Source organism: Anguilla anguilla, chromosome 18 (assembly GCF_013347855.1).
Source record: "Anguilla anguilla isolate fAngAng1 chromosome 18, fAngAng1.pri, whole genome shotgun sequence".
Classification (NCBI taxonomy): domain Eukaryota; kingdom Metazoa; phylum Chordata; class Actinopteri; order Anguilliformes; family Anguillidae; genus Anguilla; species Anguilla anguilla.
This window is the reverse complement of record NC_049218.1, coordinates 4,484,279-4,499,214: the sequence shown is the minus strand read 5'-3', so window position 1 is coordinate 4,499,214 and position 14,936 is coordinate 4,484,279. Positions and strand designations below refer to the sequence as shown.

General features: G+C 49.2%; 1 protein-coding gene across 1 annotated transcript in view; it reads left to right on the top strand.

The window, feature by feature from the left end:
* pdzd8 (PDZ domain containing 8) overlaps window positions 1-14,936 on the top strand; it is a 64,286-nt gene that overhangs the window by 24,538 nt on the left and 24,812 nt on the right. The window contains exons 2-3 of the mRNA XM_035400631.1: window positions 2,130-2,255; window positions 10,854-10,956. Of these exons, the coding sequence (XP_035256522.1) occupies window positions 2,130-2,255; window positions 10,854-10,956 (229 nt within the window). The remainder of the gene's footprint in view (window positions 1-2,129; window positions 2,256-10,853; window positions 10,957-14,936) is intronic.

Genomic DNA, 14,936 nt, shown 5'->3' with positions numbered 1-14,936 from the left:
TCAGGATTTAAGCTGGTGCCACAGGGCTCGCTTCCACACAGCAGTTAGCTCTGTCCTGACACCTGGCTGCTGAAAGGACACCTGATTTTTTCTCAAATGTATTTACCGGTCGCTAATGAAAACCCACTAGGTTTTCTGACCAGTCACTTCCTTGGTGTGGGCAGTGTCATTACTTGACTCTTCTACCGTTGCGGTTACTTCTCCCACCGTTACCGTAGCCAGCGCCGCTAATGCTGTTTGCCGAACCCACCGTATGAATCATCTTCCTGCGACTCCCACTGCTCTAATGGGGTGTGCTGGGCCTGTTACTGTGGTTAAATGACTGTGAAACTTGCTTGAGGGCTGGCCGGTGCTTTTTTAGGCTCTTGGTGTTGGTACTGTTCCAGTTGTAGGAATCTGAGGTTTCTGGGAGGTGCTCGGTTTTGCCTGGTTTTGGCCCTGGGATGACGATCGTTCCTTCAAAGAGCACCCACCAATCAGAGAGTATAGTGGTAACAACAAAAGGAATTACATGGATGGTGATTGGTGGATACTTTCTGGCTATACTTTTGGGATTCCAGTGGGAATTTGCCTACCACGCGAATACCAGCAAACAGTGCTGACAGTACTGTTCTGTTGATTGCTACCTATATGCTCTGTGATGTGTCACTTGTATGACCCATATGCTCTTAGTGGAGCGCTTCTCTATTTTACAGAAGCAGGGTGATGTCACTGCTGTATTTTACCCTATTTTCTGTCCCGGGTTTTGTCTGAGTTTGGGTTGGCGAGCCTGCCCCGTGCACAGCCGGGCGAGGTCACAGCTCTGTGCCCTGGGGGCAGGAAATGGGCAGGGAGGGGCAAACAATCAGGGACCCATGGGGCCGGCGGGGGGTGGGGTGGGGGGGTTTCCTGGCTCCGCTCCTGTGGCGCAGGGGCGGGGCCCGTCTGACTGTACAGCACACACACACCAGCCCGGGGTGACATCACGTCACGTCTCGTATCGGGTTCCGGTGATGTAGCGGTGACGTCCGCGCCGCGTTCGGTATCGCCTGATGGTTCTGGCAGCGTGTGGACGAGCGATGACGGCACTGTCTGTCAGACAGCCGAGCGGCGGTAACGCGATACAATCTTCCGCTAAAATATACATAGCGGACGAGGCGTTCTCCTGGGGCCTCCTTCTTCACCTCTTTCAAATCATTTCTTTTTTTCTTTCTTTCTTCTTTTTTTTTTTTTTTGCAGCCATATGCAACTCCGTTAGTGTGCCGTGTCACGTTTGAACTTTCGTTTGAGGCTTCTCTTCCCCGCTTCCTCAAACCTTCGGGCGCTCGGACGGTGTGTGACTGAGTGTATTTTGGGGGGGGGGGGGGGGGAGGTGCCGTTCCTTCGCGTTCTCCGTACAGCGTATCGCGTGCATCGGCAGACCGGCCTGCGCCATTTTAAACGCACTGTGGTTTGTTTTTCTGATTTTTTTTGTCTGTTTTATATGCTTCTCCCCAGAGATGTGAGTTAAAAAAAAAAAAAGATGCAGTCCAGATATAGCCTGGAATTCGGTTGTGAGTGTTGCAACCGAAGGCAGATGATTTTATGCTCTATGCACTTCAGCGCTGGACGGTCTCATTCGTTTGTGTGGCCTACCGCTTCCTGGCCGAGTTGTTGTTGCTCCAAGACATTTCCTTTTCTCAATAACAGCACTTACAGTTGACTGGGGCAGCTCTAGCAGGGCAGAAATTTGAATCTGATTCGTTGGAAAGATGGCATCTTATAACAGTGTCAGGTTGAAAGTCACTGAGCTCTTCGGTACGACCCATTCTACTGCCGGTGTTTGTCTGTGGAGATTGCATGCCCGTATGCTTGATTTTATGCACCTGTTAGCATGGGTGTGGCTGAAGTAGCCAAACCCACAGATTAGAAGTGGTGTCCGTATACTTTTGCCCATGTAGTGCACCTCACCCGAAAACAGGCCCTGTGTTGGCGATACAGATTTATTTGTCACATTTTACGGTGTCTTTATTATTATTTGCAGTCACTTTATTCCTGGTCTTTACGCATAGGGTTCTGACTGTTGTCTGAGTGTTGTACTGGTTTTTCCCTCCGTTCTGTGACCGTTAAACACACGTGTTCTCTCTCTCGTCTCCTCCCCTCTTTTTCAGATACAAACCGTTCTTCCCCTTCCAAGTGCAGCCGCCGGTGGCCACGACCTGCGACCTGGACCTCTCCATCCAGGACACGCGATTGGTGGAGGGCCGCCTGCGAGTCACCCTGGTGGAATGTAGCAGGTGGGGTCTCCGCTTCCCGTTCGCAGGGGCAGGCGGCGGCGGCGACATCGCCACCGCACTGACACCACCGCGCCGCACTGGCGGTGGAGGCCCAGACCGAACTAACCGAGCCTCGACAGCAAACCCTCCCGCTGTTGTAAAGTGTCATTCGGCTGTGTGAAAGAGCGTCGTTGGGCTGTGTGAAAGAGCGTCGTTGGGCTGTGTGAAAGAGCGTCGTTCGGCTGTGTGAAAGAGCGTCGTTGGGCTGTGTGAAAGAGCGTCGTTGGGCTGTGTGAAAGAGCGTCGTTGGGCTGTGTGAAAGAGCGTCGTTCGGCTGTGTGAAAGAGCGTAGTTCGGCTGTGTGAAAGAGCGTCGTTGGGCTGTGTGAAAGAGCGTCGTTGGGCTGTGTGAAAGAGCTTCATTCGTTTGTGTGAAAGAGCTGCGTTCGGCTGTGTGAAAGAGCGTCGTTCGGCTGTGTGAAAGAGCGTCGTTCGGCTGTGTGAAAGAGCGTCGTTCGGCTGTGTGAAAGAGCGTCATTCGGCCGTGTGAAAGAGCGTCGTTGGGCTGTGTGAAAGAGCGTCGTTGGGCTGTGTGAAAGAGCGTCGTTGGGCTGTGTGAAAGAGCGTCGTTCGGCTGTGTGAAAGAGCTGCGTTCGGCTGTGTGAAAGAGCGTCGTTCGGCTGTGTGAAAGAGCGTCGTTGGGCTGTGTGAAAGAGCGTCGTTCGGCTGTGTGAAAGAGCGTCGTTCGGCTGTGTGAAAGAGCGTCGTTCGGCTGTGTGAAAGAGCGTCGTTCGGCTGTGTGAAAGAGCGTCGTTCGGCCGTGTGAAAGAGCGTCGTTCGGCTGCGTGAAAGAGCGTCGTTCGGCTGCGTGAAAGAGCGTCGTTCGGCTGCGTGAAAGAGCGTCGTTCGGCTGCGTGAAAGAGCGTCGTTCGGCTGTGTGAAAGAGCGTCGTTGGGCTGTGTGAAAGAGCGTCGTTGGGCTGTGTGAAAGAGCGTCGTTGGGCTGTGTGAAAGAGCGTCGTTCGGCTGTGTGAAAGAGCGTCGTTCGGCCGTGTGAAAGAGCGTCGTTGGGCTGTGTGAAAGAGCGTCGTTGGGCTGTGTGAAAGAGCGTCGTTGGGCTGTGTGAAAGAGCGTCGTTCGGCCGTGTGAAAGAGCGTCGTTCGGCCGGGTGAAAGAGCGTCGTTCGGCCGGGTGAAAGAGCGTCGTTCGGCCGGGTGAAAGAGCGTCGTTCGGCTGTGTGAAAGAGCGTCGTTGGGCTGTGTGAAAGAGCGTCGTTCGGCTGTGTGAAAGAGCGTCGTTCGGCTGTGTGAAAGAGCGTCGTTGGGCTGTGTGAAAGAGCGTCGTTCGGCTGTGTGAAAGAGCGTCGTTCGGCTGTGTGAAAGAGCGTCGTTCGACCGTGTGAAAGAGCGTCGTTCGGCCGTGTGAAAGAGCGTCGTTCGGCTGCGTGAAAGAGCGTCGTTCGGCTGCGTGAAAGAGCGTCGTTCGGCTGTGTGAAAGAGCGTCGTTGGGCTGTGTGAAAGAGCGTCGTTGGGCTGTGTGAAAGAGCGTCGTTGGGCTGTGTGAAAGAGCGTCGTTCGGCTGTGTGAAAGAGCGTCATTCGGCCGTGTGAAAGAGCGTCGTTGGGCTGTGTGAAAGAGCGTCGTTGGGCTGTGTGAAAGAGCGTCGTTGGGCTGTGTGAAAGAGCGTCGTTCGGCTGTGTGAAAGAGCGTCGTTCGGCTGCGTGAAAGAGCGTCGTTCGGCTGTGTGAAAGAGCGTCATTCGGCCGTGTGAAAGAGCGTCGTTGGGCTGTGTGAAAGAGCGTCGTTGGGCTGTGTGAAAGAGCGTCGTTGGGCTGTGTGAAAGAGCGTCGTTCGGCTGTGTGAAAGAGCGTCGTTCGGCTGTGTGAAAGAGCGTCGTTCGGCTGTGTGAAAGAGCGTCGTTGGGCTGTGTGAAAGAGCGTCATTCGGCTGTGTGAAAGAGCGTCATTCGGCCGTGTGAAAGAGCGTCGTTCGGCCGGGTGAAAGAGCGTCGTTCGGCCGGGTGAAAGAGCGTCGTTCGGCTGTGTGAAAGAGCGTCGTTCGGCTGTGTGAAAGAGCGTCGTTCGGCTGTGTGAAAGCGCTTCGTTTTGCTGTGTGAAAGAGCTTCGTTGGGCTGTGTGAAAGAGCGTCGTTGGGCTGTGTGAAAGAGCGTCGTTTTGCTGTGTGAAAGAGCGTCGTTTTGCTGTGTGAAAGAGCTTCGTTCGGCCGTGTGAAAGAGCGTCGTTCGGCTGTGTGAAAGAGCGTCGTTGGGCTGTGTGAAAGAGCGTCGTTCGGCTGTGTGAAAGAGCGTCGTTCGGCTGTGTGAAAGAGTCTGCTCGTGTGAGCCTGTGAGCAGGCTGCATCGGTACCCACCCCTGCGTTAGGGCACCGCTGCAGGTTTTAACAGGCCGGGTCATGTGCAGGATAGGTTATAAGGTGACATATCTGAAATGGGAATGCTGAGGTGTTTTTAGCGTTAGCCTGGAGCTATAAGAGCCTGAAATCACGCACGCACACACACACACACACACACACACACACACACACACACACCAGCTCTCTCCCCGACTCCACTCCCATCTGTCTCTTTAAATACCCCAGTAAGCCCTATACTGTAGATTTGCCTCGATCCCCAAAAAGTGTTTTATTTCATCCTGTGGACGGGAGACGGGGATGCTGCAGTCCAGATTTTACTGTACATGTTGAATCATTTGCGTTTGTGGCGTGATGCAAAGATGATTAATCCCAGCAAAAACTGGCAAAGGGAATTCCCCGTGTAAATGAGTCGCTCTGATGTAATCCCGATGTTGGTGATTCAGCTCCTCTTCCTGTTCGGATGCGTCAGCAGGAGGAAAAAACGTCTTTTACGGGCTGAAGCAGAGGGCGGCGAGCTCTGAGGGACTGAAGCTGTGTGCTGCTTTTCTGAAGCTTGTCCGCGGCCACTTCTGTCTCATAGTTTCCCGTTGCTGAATTCCAGAAGCATCTGCATGAAACCAATCCCTCACGCAAATGGACACGGACTCAATATAGTCGAACCAGGATGTGCGATCAAGTTCGGAAAAGGATATCTCAACGGTTGGATTGGGCATTACAGAGCCACGCCCTGCCCAATTCAACCCCCCCCCCCCTTTCCCCTGTTTCCATGGCAATGCCACCACAGTGCCATGGGTTTGGGGGGGGGGGGGGGGGGGGGGTGCTGTGGCCCTCCATGGGAATGCTTTTGGGGGGGGGGGGGGGGGTAAATCAGGCAGTCTCTGTGCCTGTTCCTAAGTGGTTTTGGGTTTTTGTGGAGAGACGCGGCGATGGGGAGCTCGAACGTGCCGTGTGGTAATATCCTCCCATTACACTGAAAGCTGTAATACTGTAATAATGAATGTGTTCGGGCGCCCCCACTGCACAGGGCTAATGGGATCAGGAAGTGTATTGATCCCCCCCCCCCCCCGCGCGCACATTCTCACTGCGCCAGAGTGTGCACTGCAGATGGACGTACAGAGGGAAGGGGACTTCACTTAGTCCAGCGTTAGCCCTCCCTCCTCATTTATACCACCATGATGTTTATTCCACTAGCAGATATCTACTGATGGAACTCTGTTCATTGCATCTGGCTTATGTTCCTTATGATCGTTCAATGTCATATCTTTGCGCAATTTCATTTATGCATATGCTTATGCTTATCGGCACATAGAAATGCATGAAGTAAAACATTTAATGGGCATGCATCTAAAGAAAATAAGTCATATTTGATAGACACAAATGTGTATATAATATGCTTATTATATACGATATGGAATAGACATATTCTGTATGTGTTCATGCTTTTTGATTAACACCCTTCAGTTAGTTATGAGTGCTAATTCAAGGTTCTGTTTAATGGCTACCTCAAAGGGCCTGTCCCAGGAATTGCATTCCTCTTGGGGCAGCTGCCCTACGCGAGTAGGTGCTGGTATCTGCCTTAACCCGTTGGAAGAGTCTGTTTTATGGAATGTTTTTTTTTTTCCCAAAATCCAGGAGTGATTGTGACATCATCATTAGAATGTTCAGTCAAGAACATTCTAATCTCCTGTGTGTGATCTCACTCCTTTGAAGGGTTCATTCTGAGTACAGGTTAACCTTGTGTGCCCTGTCCTGTGGGCCACTCTGAGGAGCTGGGACTGATCAGGCCGTGCCAGTCGCACCGTTTCATCCAGAACCCGGCTGTCTGCAGCCTGCGTCCTCTTCACACCGAGCGCGGGGGAAATCGGGGAAACAAAAGGCGTCAGTTTCTCCGGCTCGTTTAGATGCAACCTGAGCTCTTTCTTTGACGGCAGCAGGGAGAGACTGGGATGGGGGGTGGAGGGGGGGGGTGCCTTTTGTTAGGAGTGCTGTATCACTTTTCCAGTGTGTCTGTCTGCCCCCCCCCCACCCCCCCATTCGATAAAATTTTAAATATCCACAGCTGCAGGCCGTGCCTGTCTGGGCATCTCCTGGGGGGGGGGGGGGGGCGGAGCGGGGAGTGAGGAGTAGGGAGTGGGGCAATCGTGGCACCTAGGAACATACAGAAAAGCCACCTCATTAATTATTCAGCCACTTCACCCCCTTATCAGAGGACAAGCTTGACCACTGCCCCCCCCCCCCCCCCCCCCACGCGAATCTGGCGCTGCCAGTGGCTTTGCAGAATATGGGACGCAATGCAGTGGCACACACACCAAGGTTACCGGACTCTGCGCAGAGAACCAGGGGGATGGGGAAGGGGATTAATTTCATAAGCTGTCTGCCTCCAAAATGAGTTGTTTTTACGCCTCACTGTAACCAGGGCCTTTCGGTACCTCACCGATTCCCTAACTGTGAGACGGAGGGTGTCCGTGTGGAGCAGACAGGTCAGGGATTAAACAGGGCAGGCCCCAGGTAACGCCTCACTCTCACACCTGCTTGGGTTCGCAACACCCCAACTTCAGGTTCTGTTCCTCTTCAGGTTTTCTCTTCCGTGAATATTAGCCTGTGCTAAGTTATTTTCACACCGTTTTTTTTTTTTTTACAGAATATTGCGTAGGGTATTTGATTAACAATTTTGTTAGTCATTTGTCATTTGGTGGGGGAGAATGTAAAAAAAAAAAAAAAAAAAAATTATGTAGGACTTAAAGAGCAAGTGACTAATATTACGGTTCCGCTCCTGTGGTGTTTTATTTATTTTTACTTCGCGGGATAAGGGGCTGTGTAATTAGCGGGGGACTCTTAGTAAGAGCTCGACCTTCCCACGCTCGGCACTTTCGCTTCCTCAACACGCTGCGTAATCTTTTGAGCGCCGTGACTAAAATGTGCTGGCTCCGTTTGGTGACCTGGCTTTCTGCACTTCCTGTGAGTATGACGTCACTTCCTCTTCCCCCCCGGAGACTGTCTGGCCTCGCCTTATCGGAGGGCGGCGATGACCAGTCCGTTACGAGGATCCGTCCCCCAGACCGCAGGACTGCTTTATTTTGCACACTTTCGTTTGAGTCAGAGAGCGAACGCACTCACTCCGTCTTTGTTGTTTCGCCTGGATCGGCCTTGCTTCTCTCCCCAGAGTAAGCAGAAAAAGCTGCATTCTTGCTGTATTCTAGCCCTTTGGTGACTAAGTTGACTTGCTGTGGTGGACACCCTTGCTAAGTGGTTTAGATAAAAGATTGCATCTGTAACAGTAGACATGAGAACTTGAAACAATAGCTACTATTGTTGCTTTGCATGGACTGTTATGCTTTTGTTTTATTTACAGAACTGGGCCAAGTCTTGAAACAGCCCACATGCTGTGGACACATGCTGTTGAATAATCAATTGTTGCATATAAATTAATTTTTATATTTTCCTCCAAATTGTCATGTCACAAGGATTTGCCTTGGCATGCATGTTCTTGTAACAGCAGCATACTTGACCTGGGGAAAATCTTTTGCAGTGAAACATGGTTATTACCCAACAAGACTCACAATTTAGAAAATTTAATCAGCTTTTGTGTTGCATAGAAATATTATATTATGTATTATCATTATTACCTGCGATTTTCAGTTTCGTGAAAGTTCTACATTGTTTGGGGGCATAAGTTTATCCCAGAAAAGTAGAATCAGTTCAGCTTGTTTAAATTAGTTTGTCCACTAGGGGGAGACATTGCTCCGGTATTTACCCCATTTGAGGAAAATGTACTGTTCTACGATGGTTGCCAAAAAAGGACTGTGTGTCATGTTGTTATGCCTTATGACAAATATAAGTTATACCCCATTATAGTCTATTGCCTTATTTAAGCGTTTATGTTACGTTTTAATTTCTGGTTTAGTGTAAATGCTGTAGATGATTGAAAGATGATTCAGCTAAACTGAAAAAGGACTCCAAGCACCGTAATTTTGTCATTAGTGATACTCCCACATCCAAACTGCCGAATGACATAACAGTGATATTATCAATGAGATGAAATCATTGGGAAGCTACCAAGCTAACCTTGTAGCTGTTTGTCACTGGCAGACCAGAAGTAAATATGGATTACTGCAACTAACAGTACCAAAACTCATCAACAAGCGACTCTGTGTGGGAGAGTGTCTAAATGTCCAAGTGCAAGTCTCTTTACCGTGATGGTCCCTTGGTCAATAAAAGTAGCATGTTCCTGAGCATTCTGATTTGGAGAAAGTCTTTTTGTTTATGTCGTTTGCTGTGAACAGCTTCAGTACAAGGAAATGTTCCAGTTACCAACCAAGTTGGGAAGGAAAGGGCTTGTGAATTTGGCGATTGAGTCATGAATTGATGAGAAGTGCTTTTACATGAATGGACTATTTATCTGCAGAGGAGACAGGAATATTACAGTAAAATCTTTAATTTAGTTTAATGCAGCCTATTTTTACATGAAGTTGTAATATGCTACACTTTTGTGAAAAAATAAAGTTTTTATTAAGTTGTGCACCATCAGGATTTGCACACGCAAGTGCGTGCGCTCTTGTTTTATCGCCCCTTCACTTATTACCAGCTTTAGCCTTTGGTTGTTACCTGCTGGTTACATATGAAGAGAAGTGCAGGTAAAATTTTGTAACTACACTTCTCAATTCGTACACCAGAGGGCAGCAACATTCCAGTCAAAAGCCACAGGTGATAATTTGCATTTTTGCCATGTGGTACAGGAATAAGTTACAGCTGTTAATTTAAGTCTTTTTTCATGTGTGATGCTTTCTTATAGTGGTGAAATAGTACTGCCCCATAGCCATGTTGGTTCTCAACCTAGATTAATTTAAATAAATTAGTTTTTATTTGTGTTTCAATCGAAATCCCAGTTCCACGCGTGAGTGCATAGCAAACAGGTTTCGTCCATCGTACACAGAGTATCTAAAGCTACAGGGTGCAGATCAAGATGAGCACTGGATGCAAACACAGTATTTAAATCTGCAGGTTGCAGATCAGGATATAAGTACTGGATGCAAACACGGTATTAAAATCTTCAGGGTGCTGAGCAGCATGATTGCTGTATGCAAATACAGAACAGAAAATACTAACTTGTGCACACTGAATTGGTCTCGCCCCAGACGCTATCTGTAGAGCATCTGGAAAAGGGAAGTTGTATCTTGAGATTGATTTCCTGCAATCTGATTTCAGCTAAAGCTTTAAATGAGGGCCTTGGCCAGCGTCGTGTTATGGGTCGGCGGTTGGGTTGGCTTGGCTTGAATTGTGGCCTGAATTTAGAGCCCCTCGACACAGGACTGCGATTCGTCAGAGGCAATAACTGACCGTTGATTTATTTCCGAAATTGGGAAAGGCTAGTCTCACAACAATGTAAACCTGGCCGGGGTCATAGTGCTGTAAGGATGTGCACTGATTTGAAATAGTGAAACCATCAGACAGAAAGCAGTGGGCTCTGGGTTTCTGCTATGCTGTTAACTGTAAAGGCCCTTTTACTGTGACTGCAGTACTGCTACTAATAATTCACTTTTTCTTAACCTTAATCACAGTGGTTCCCAACCCTGTTCCTGGAGATCTACTGTCTTGCAGGTTTTCACCAAGTAGTAGAATCAGCTGTGCCGAATTGGAGTTTAAATGAAAACCTACAGGATGGTGGATTTCCAGGAACAGGGTTGGGAACCACTGGTTTATCTCTACTGAGAATTCTGATCTCACTTTGCAGCGACAAACTGTGGATTCAAAGTGGGAAAAGGAGTGCAGCGTACGGTGCGCGTTTGGGAGGGTGTGATGGCGTATCCTATAGTACTGTGTCCCCATCGCCGCACTGCCTTTTCTGATTGGTCCAGAGGGGACAGCTCCCCTCTACTGCCGCACAAGCACCTCCTCGAGCGGCAGTTTGGGTTAGTCTGGAGGCCTCCCATCCAAGCACTAACCAGGCACTGTGCTGCTAAGTGTTTTTATGGCTACAGGGCTGTTTTCATGGAGCTGAAATGTGAATTAAACGGAAAGTAAACATTCATGTGTCTGTATTCATGTCCAGCTATTCTGCTGTTGACGGCCATTTGAGCAGACGCTAACCCGGTCTAAAAATGGACATTTAAATGAGCCGCCCTCTGCATTTCTCTGCTCTCTTTCAGCTGACACAGTTACTGGAGGGAACTGTGCTGTGGTGTCATTGCGGTAATTGTGCAGCCATTGTAAGACCTGTCTTTGTCTCTGTGTCTGCCCCTCCGCACGCAGGCTGTTCATCCTGGGCTCGTACGAGCGGGAGACCTACGTCCACTGCACCCTGGAGCTCAGCGCGCAGGAGTGGCGGGAGAAAACCCGCAGCTCCATCAAGACGGTAACCGCCTTCCCACAATGCACCTCTCTGTCCTGCTGTGTCCCCCACATTCCATCTATGGACTACGCCCACACTCACTAAAAAAAAAAGAACACTCGCTCTCATGCAGACTTTTTCAATTTGTTAATTTCACTGACAGTCCCCCTCCTTTGTATTTACCAGCATCTGCACACACACACACACACACACACACAAATAGCTTTTGTTCATTTCAGTGACTGCCAAGCTAGAAAAGTTATGTAATAATTTTATTAATTTATAATTTATTTAATTTGGGGGGGGGGGGGGGGGACATCAAATTTGGACTGCTTTGGTTTTTAAAAATGGAGGAAGGCCAACACTTCAGTTGGTTGTGTTCATTTCAGTTGGTGTGAGCCATTTCAAGCTTCATGCTAATACACACTGAAACCTGTCTGCTTGTGCATTATGCCGTAGTTTGTCTGACGGCAATGCCATTGTTTTGTTGTGGCAGCCATATCTTCATGAGATAACGTTTGGATACTCATGATACTGTTTTCATAAGCTGTGCTTATTGAGGTAGTTCGTGTGTTATTAGAGAGCTTGGCTCTCTGACGAAATGAATTCATTTATACACTGGAATGTTTCTTTGTCAGATGTGAGAAAATCACAGTTTGGCATTTAAAAAAAGAAAAAAAGAAGAAAAAACAGAAAATACCAAGGCGTCAGTGTGACCATTTTTGAACTTCCGCAATTTTGAAGTGTTAACATTTCGCAAGAGGTCTGCGAGAAGAACCGGTGACTAATGACTGCTTTAGACTAAAATGTCAAGTCTAATTGCTGTCTCCCCGCACATTTTCGCCAGCGCAAAATCCCAATGTTGTTCTCTCAACATGAGGAAATGTCATTTGACTGGCTCCAAGTATTTGAGATTGGATCAAGAGGTAATTTCTGTCAACGGTAATTCAATCTTGTTCCAGAGTTTTTTTTTTTTTTTTCCTCCCTCAAAACGGAGTGTTATACCCGTCTTGTGCAGTAGGGGGCAGTGTCATGGTAAAGTTAGAGAAATCTTCCGGACGGTCATGTTGGCTCCAGAGAAAACCTGATGGGCAGAACGGTGGTGCAGTGGTTCTAAGAGGGCTCTGTTGTCTCCGAAGAAGAAGGTTCTGGGTTCGAGTCCCGGGCAGTTTGGATCCTCCCTGTGTGGAGTTTGCATGTTCCTCCCATGTTTGTGCGTGTGGTTCAGGAAATTGTTCTCAAAGCTGATTGGTGGGTGCCTCTGAACGTTCTAATGGACGTCACAGGAGTCGTTTTCCGGCAGAAGGGCCTTCTTTCTAAGCCGGTGCAAACTGGCTCTTAAATATCGGCCTTACTGACGTTTGCTCTGGTTCTTTGTTGCAGGCAGCTGGAAAGGAAAGGGACTCGGTCCATTTTCGATTTGGCAGTTTGACCTCTGGATGCCGTTTTTGTCTTTTGGCAAATGGCCTGTCGCTGGGTCCCTGGGCTCAGCCAGACGCGTGAGCAAACGAAAGGCAGCATAATAATCCCACCCCCCAACCCATAATCCTCCCTTTCTGCTCTGGGTCATGTGACTGAGGAATTGTGTTTTTTTTTTGTTTGGTCCGGAGGGAATACTGCCCCCTACTGCTGCTCCAACTCTGCGGGCAAGCATCACCTTTGTTTATCTCGGAAGTCTCCTGTGCAAATACTAACCAAGCTCCTGTTCTGCCAAATAGAGCCAAGGGTTTTTTTTTTTCTTAATCTGACAGAAAAAAAAATGCGGTGATGTCATTTCCCACACAGGCGTGCCGTGTTGACACTTATTTTCTCTGTCGTTCCCCGGTTCAATGCTTTTAAGCCCTCATCGAGTTTGGTTTGATTGCAGTGCAAACACCTGAAAGCGGCGATATCGTTTGTTCTCCGTCTGTCCCGATACCATTCGGGATGCTTTACGTCCGCTGTGTGTCGCTGCCGCTGGATGGCCCTGTTGAACGAGGGTGCGGACAGCAAGCAGGGGTTCGACAGGAAGTCCCTCTGAAGTGCCGTCTCTGTACATGTAGAAGGCGCTCCAGCTATACTGCAACCTTTAGAAGCTGAAGTGAGCCAGTTATTGTAAGCTCGCTTTGGAACGCAAAAGCACAAAGATCATGTATTGTTCTTTTTGTACTAAGATGACCTGCTCTCACCCGGTACTGACCCTCGATCTGGCCCTTGACCTCTTTTAACACCATGTTTTTTAAATACGTGACTTAATATTAGCACAGGCTAGCTGGGTGTATGGCAATCAGTCATGTGCACAGAATTAAGTTAATGGCGGCTTCCAGGAAACCAGAACATCATCATTACTGTGGAATGTCCATTTTCTGAAGCTATTATACTGCCTTTGTAACACACTGTCATATTGGAGGCAGAAGTGCCTTTGGGTTTATATGCCGTCTAGTGTTAATGACGTGCAGTAATAACCACAAAATTCAAAAGCTTGCCGGAGTGTCTCGATGAAGTCCAACTGTCTTCATTTTGTGTCAGTTACTCTCCCAAGTCTCCACTGCAGGCTTGGCCTGGCACTGTTTAAAAGAGCTGCCCATAGCTGCCCGTAGCTGCCCATAACCCGGCTAAGACACACTGCCTGTATTTAATAACAACTTTGTATGGCTGAAGGGTTATTTCTGTTTGTGTGGGGAACAGAAAGGCGCTCGATGATTGGCTTGGAATCATAACTGATTTTTTCCAAATGTTTTTAACGTAGCTTTTGAGAAGGGCCACACAGCCCATGGAGGGGATGGGGAGTCCAGCCACCCCCCCCCCCCCCCGTGTTAATATTCACGCGCCGCCAGCTCGGGCTAACCGAGTCCCTGCTGGCATTTGGGGGGCTGGGGGACGGGGGGTGGGGGGGTGTTTATCAGGGTCCTTCAGCTTACACCCCAGTCGGACTCCGGAGCGCGGATTAGAGCCCGATATCGCCTCTGAAAGGTCACGTCTCGTCTTCCTCTGTTCTGCGGCGGCGGCGGCTCCCTCTTCAAAGCCAGTGAGAGGCGGCCCCCCACCCCCCCAAATCTGCCTCTCCTGTGCTCAGGTATGCTAATGTACTCCCTGCTACTCAGCGCCACCTGCAGTTCAACTGTGACACTGCACTCGCTGATGGCAGTCAGTACCCAGCATTCTCCTGCACACTTACCCCCCCTACAACCCCCCCCCCCCCCCCCCCCCCCCCAAATCAGGCATGGGGACCCCTGATGGGGGGGGCCACTGCTTCGGCAGGGTCTCACAGCCTGTGATTTTCAGGGGGGTGTAAATTTGTGCTTCTGCATTAAAGCAGGGGAGATTCTGAGAGTTTCAGAACGGTCGACGGCCCCCCTGTAGAGCAGGTCTCCCTCACCTTCCAGGACTCATAAAGAGCGTAGAGAAAGGTGTGTAATTATTAATTAGCGGATAATATTGTATAATTATGTTAATATTGCATAATTATGTTCTTGTCACCCTCCCCGTGGTAGAGTTAGGTCTCCCTTCTCTTCTAAGACTCAGAAGAGCATGTAATTATTATTCCTCGCTGGATAATATTGCATAATTATGCTCTTGCCCCCTGTGAGCAGCATCACCCAGTGGAATGTGCTGTACAGTTACTTGGGATTAGTGTGCTTGTGCTTACTCGTGTGTTGTGAGCGAGCATCCACTGTGGAGTGTGATGAGTGTGAACAGTGGCTCCCTGGGTCTTTGGATCGGCCAGATTTTGTCCTGGCTCCCTGTGCGATTGGAGAGGGTTACAGATTTTAGAACGTGTAGCCGGCTACCTCTGCTGCATTAGGGATTACAACCATGTTTTGTTCAGGAGAATTACCAGCGTCAGCAGGCAGCAGTGTTTTTTTTTTTTTTAAAGCTGTGTTTTATGAAAAGGCACCTTGGAATGTCTACGGGGAAGTAAAGCCATTGTGTTCGGTTTGTCCGCCATTTCCGAAACATCACTGCGTGGCGGCCGTCGATGTGCCTGGGACGGAACTCTCCACTCTCTCTGGCTTTCGTTTTAT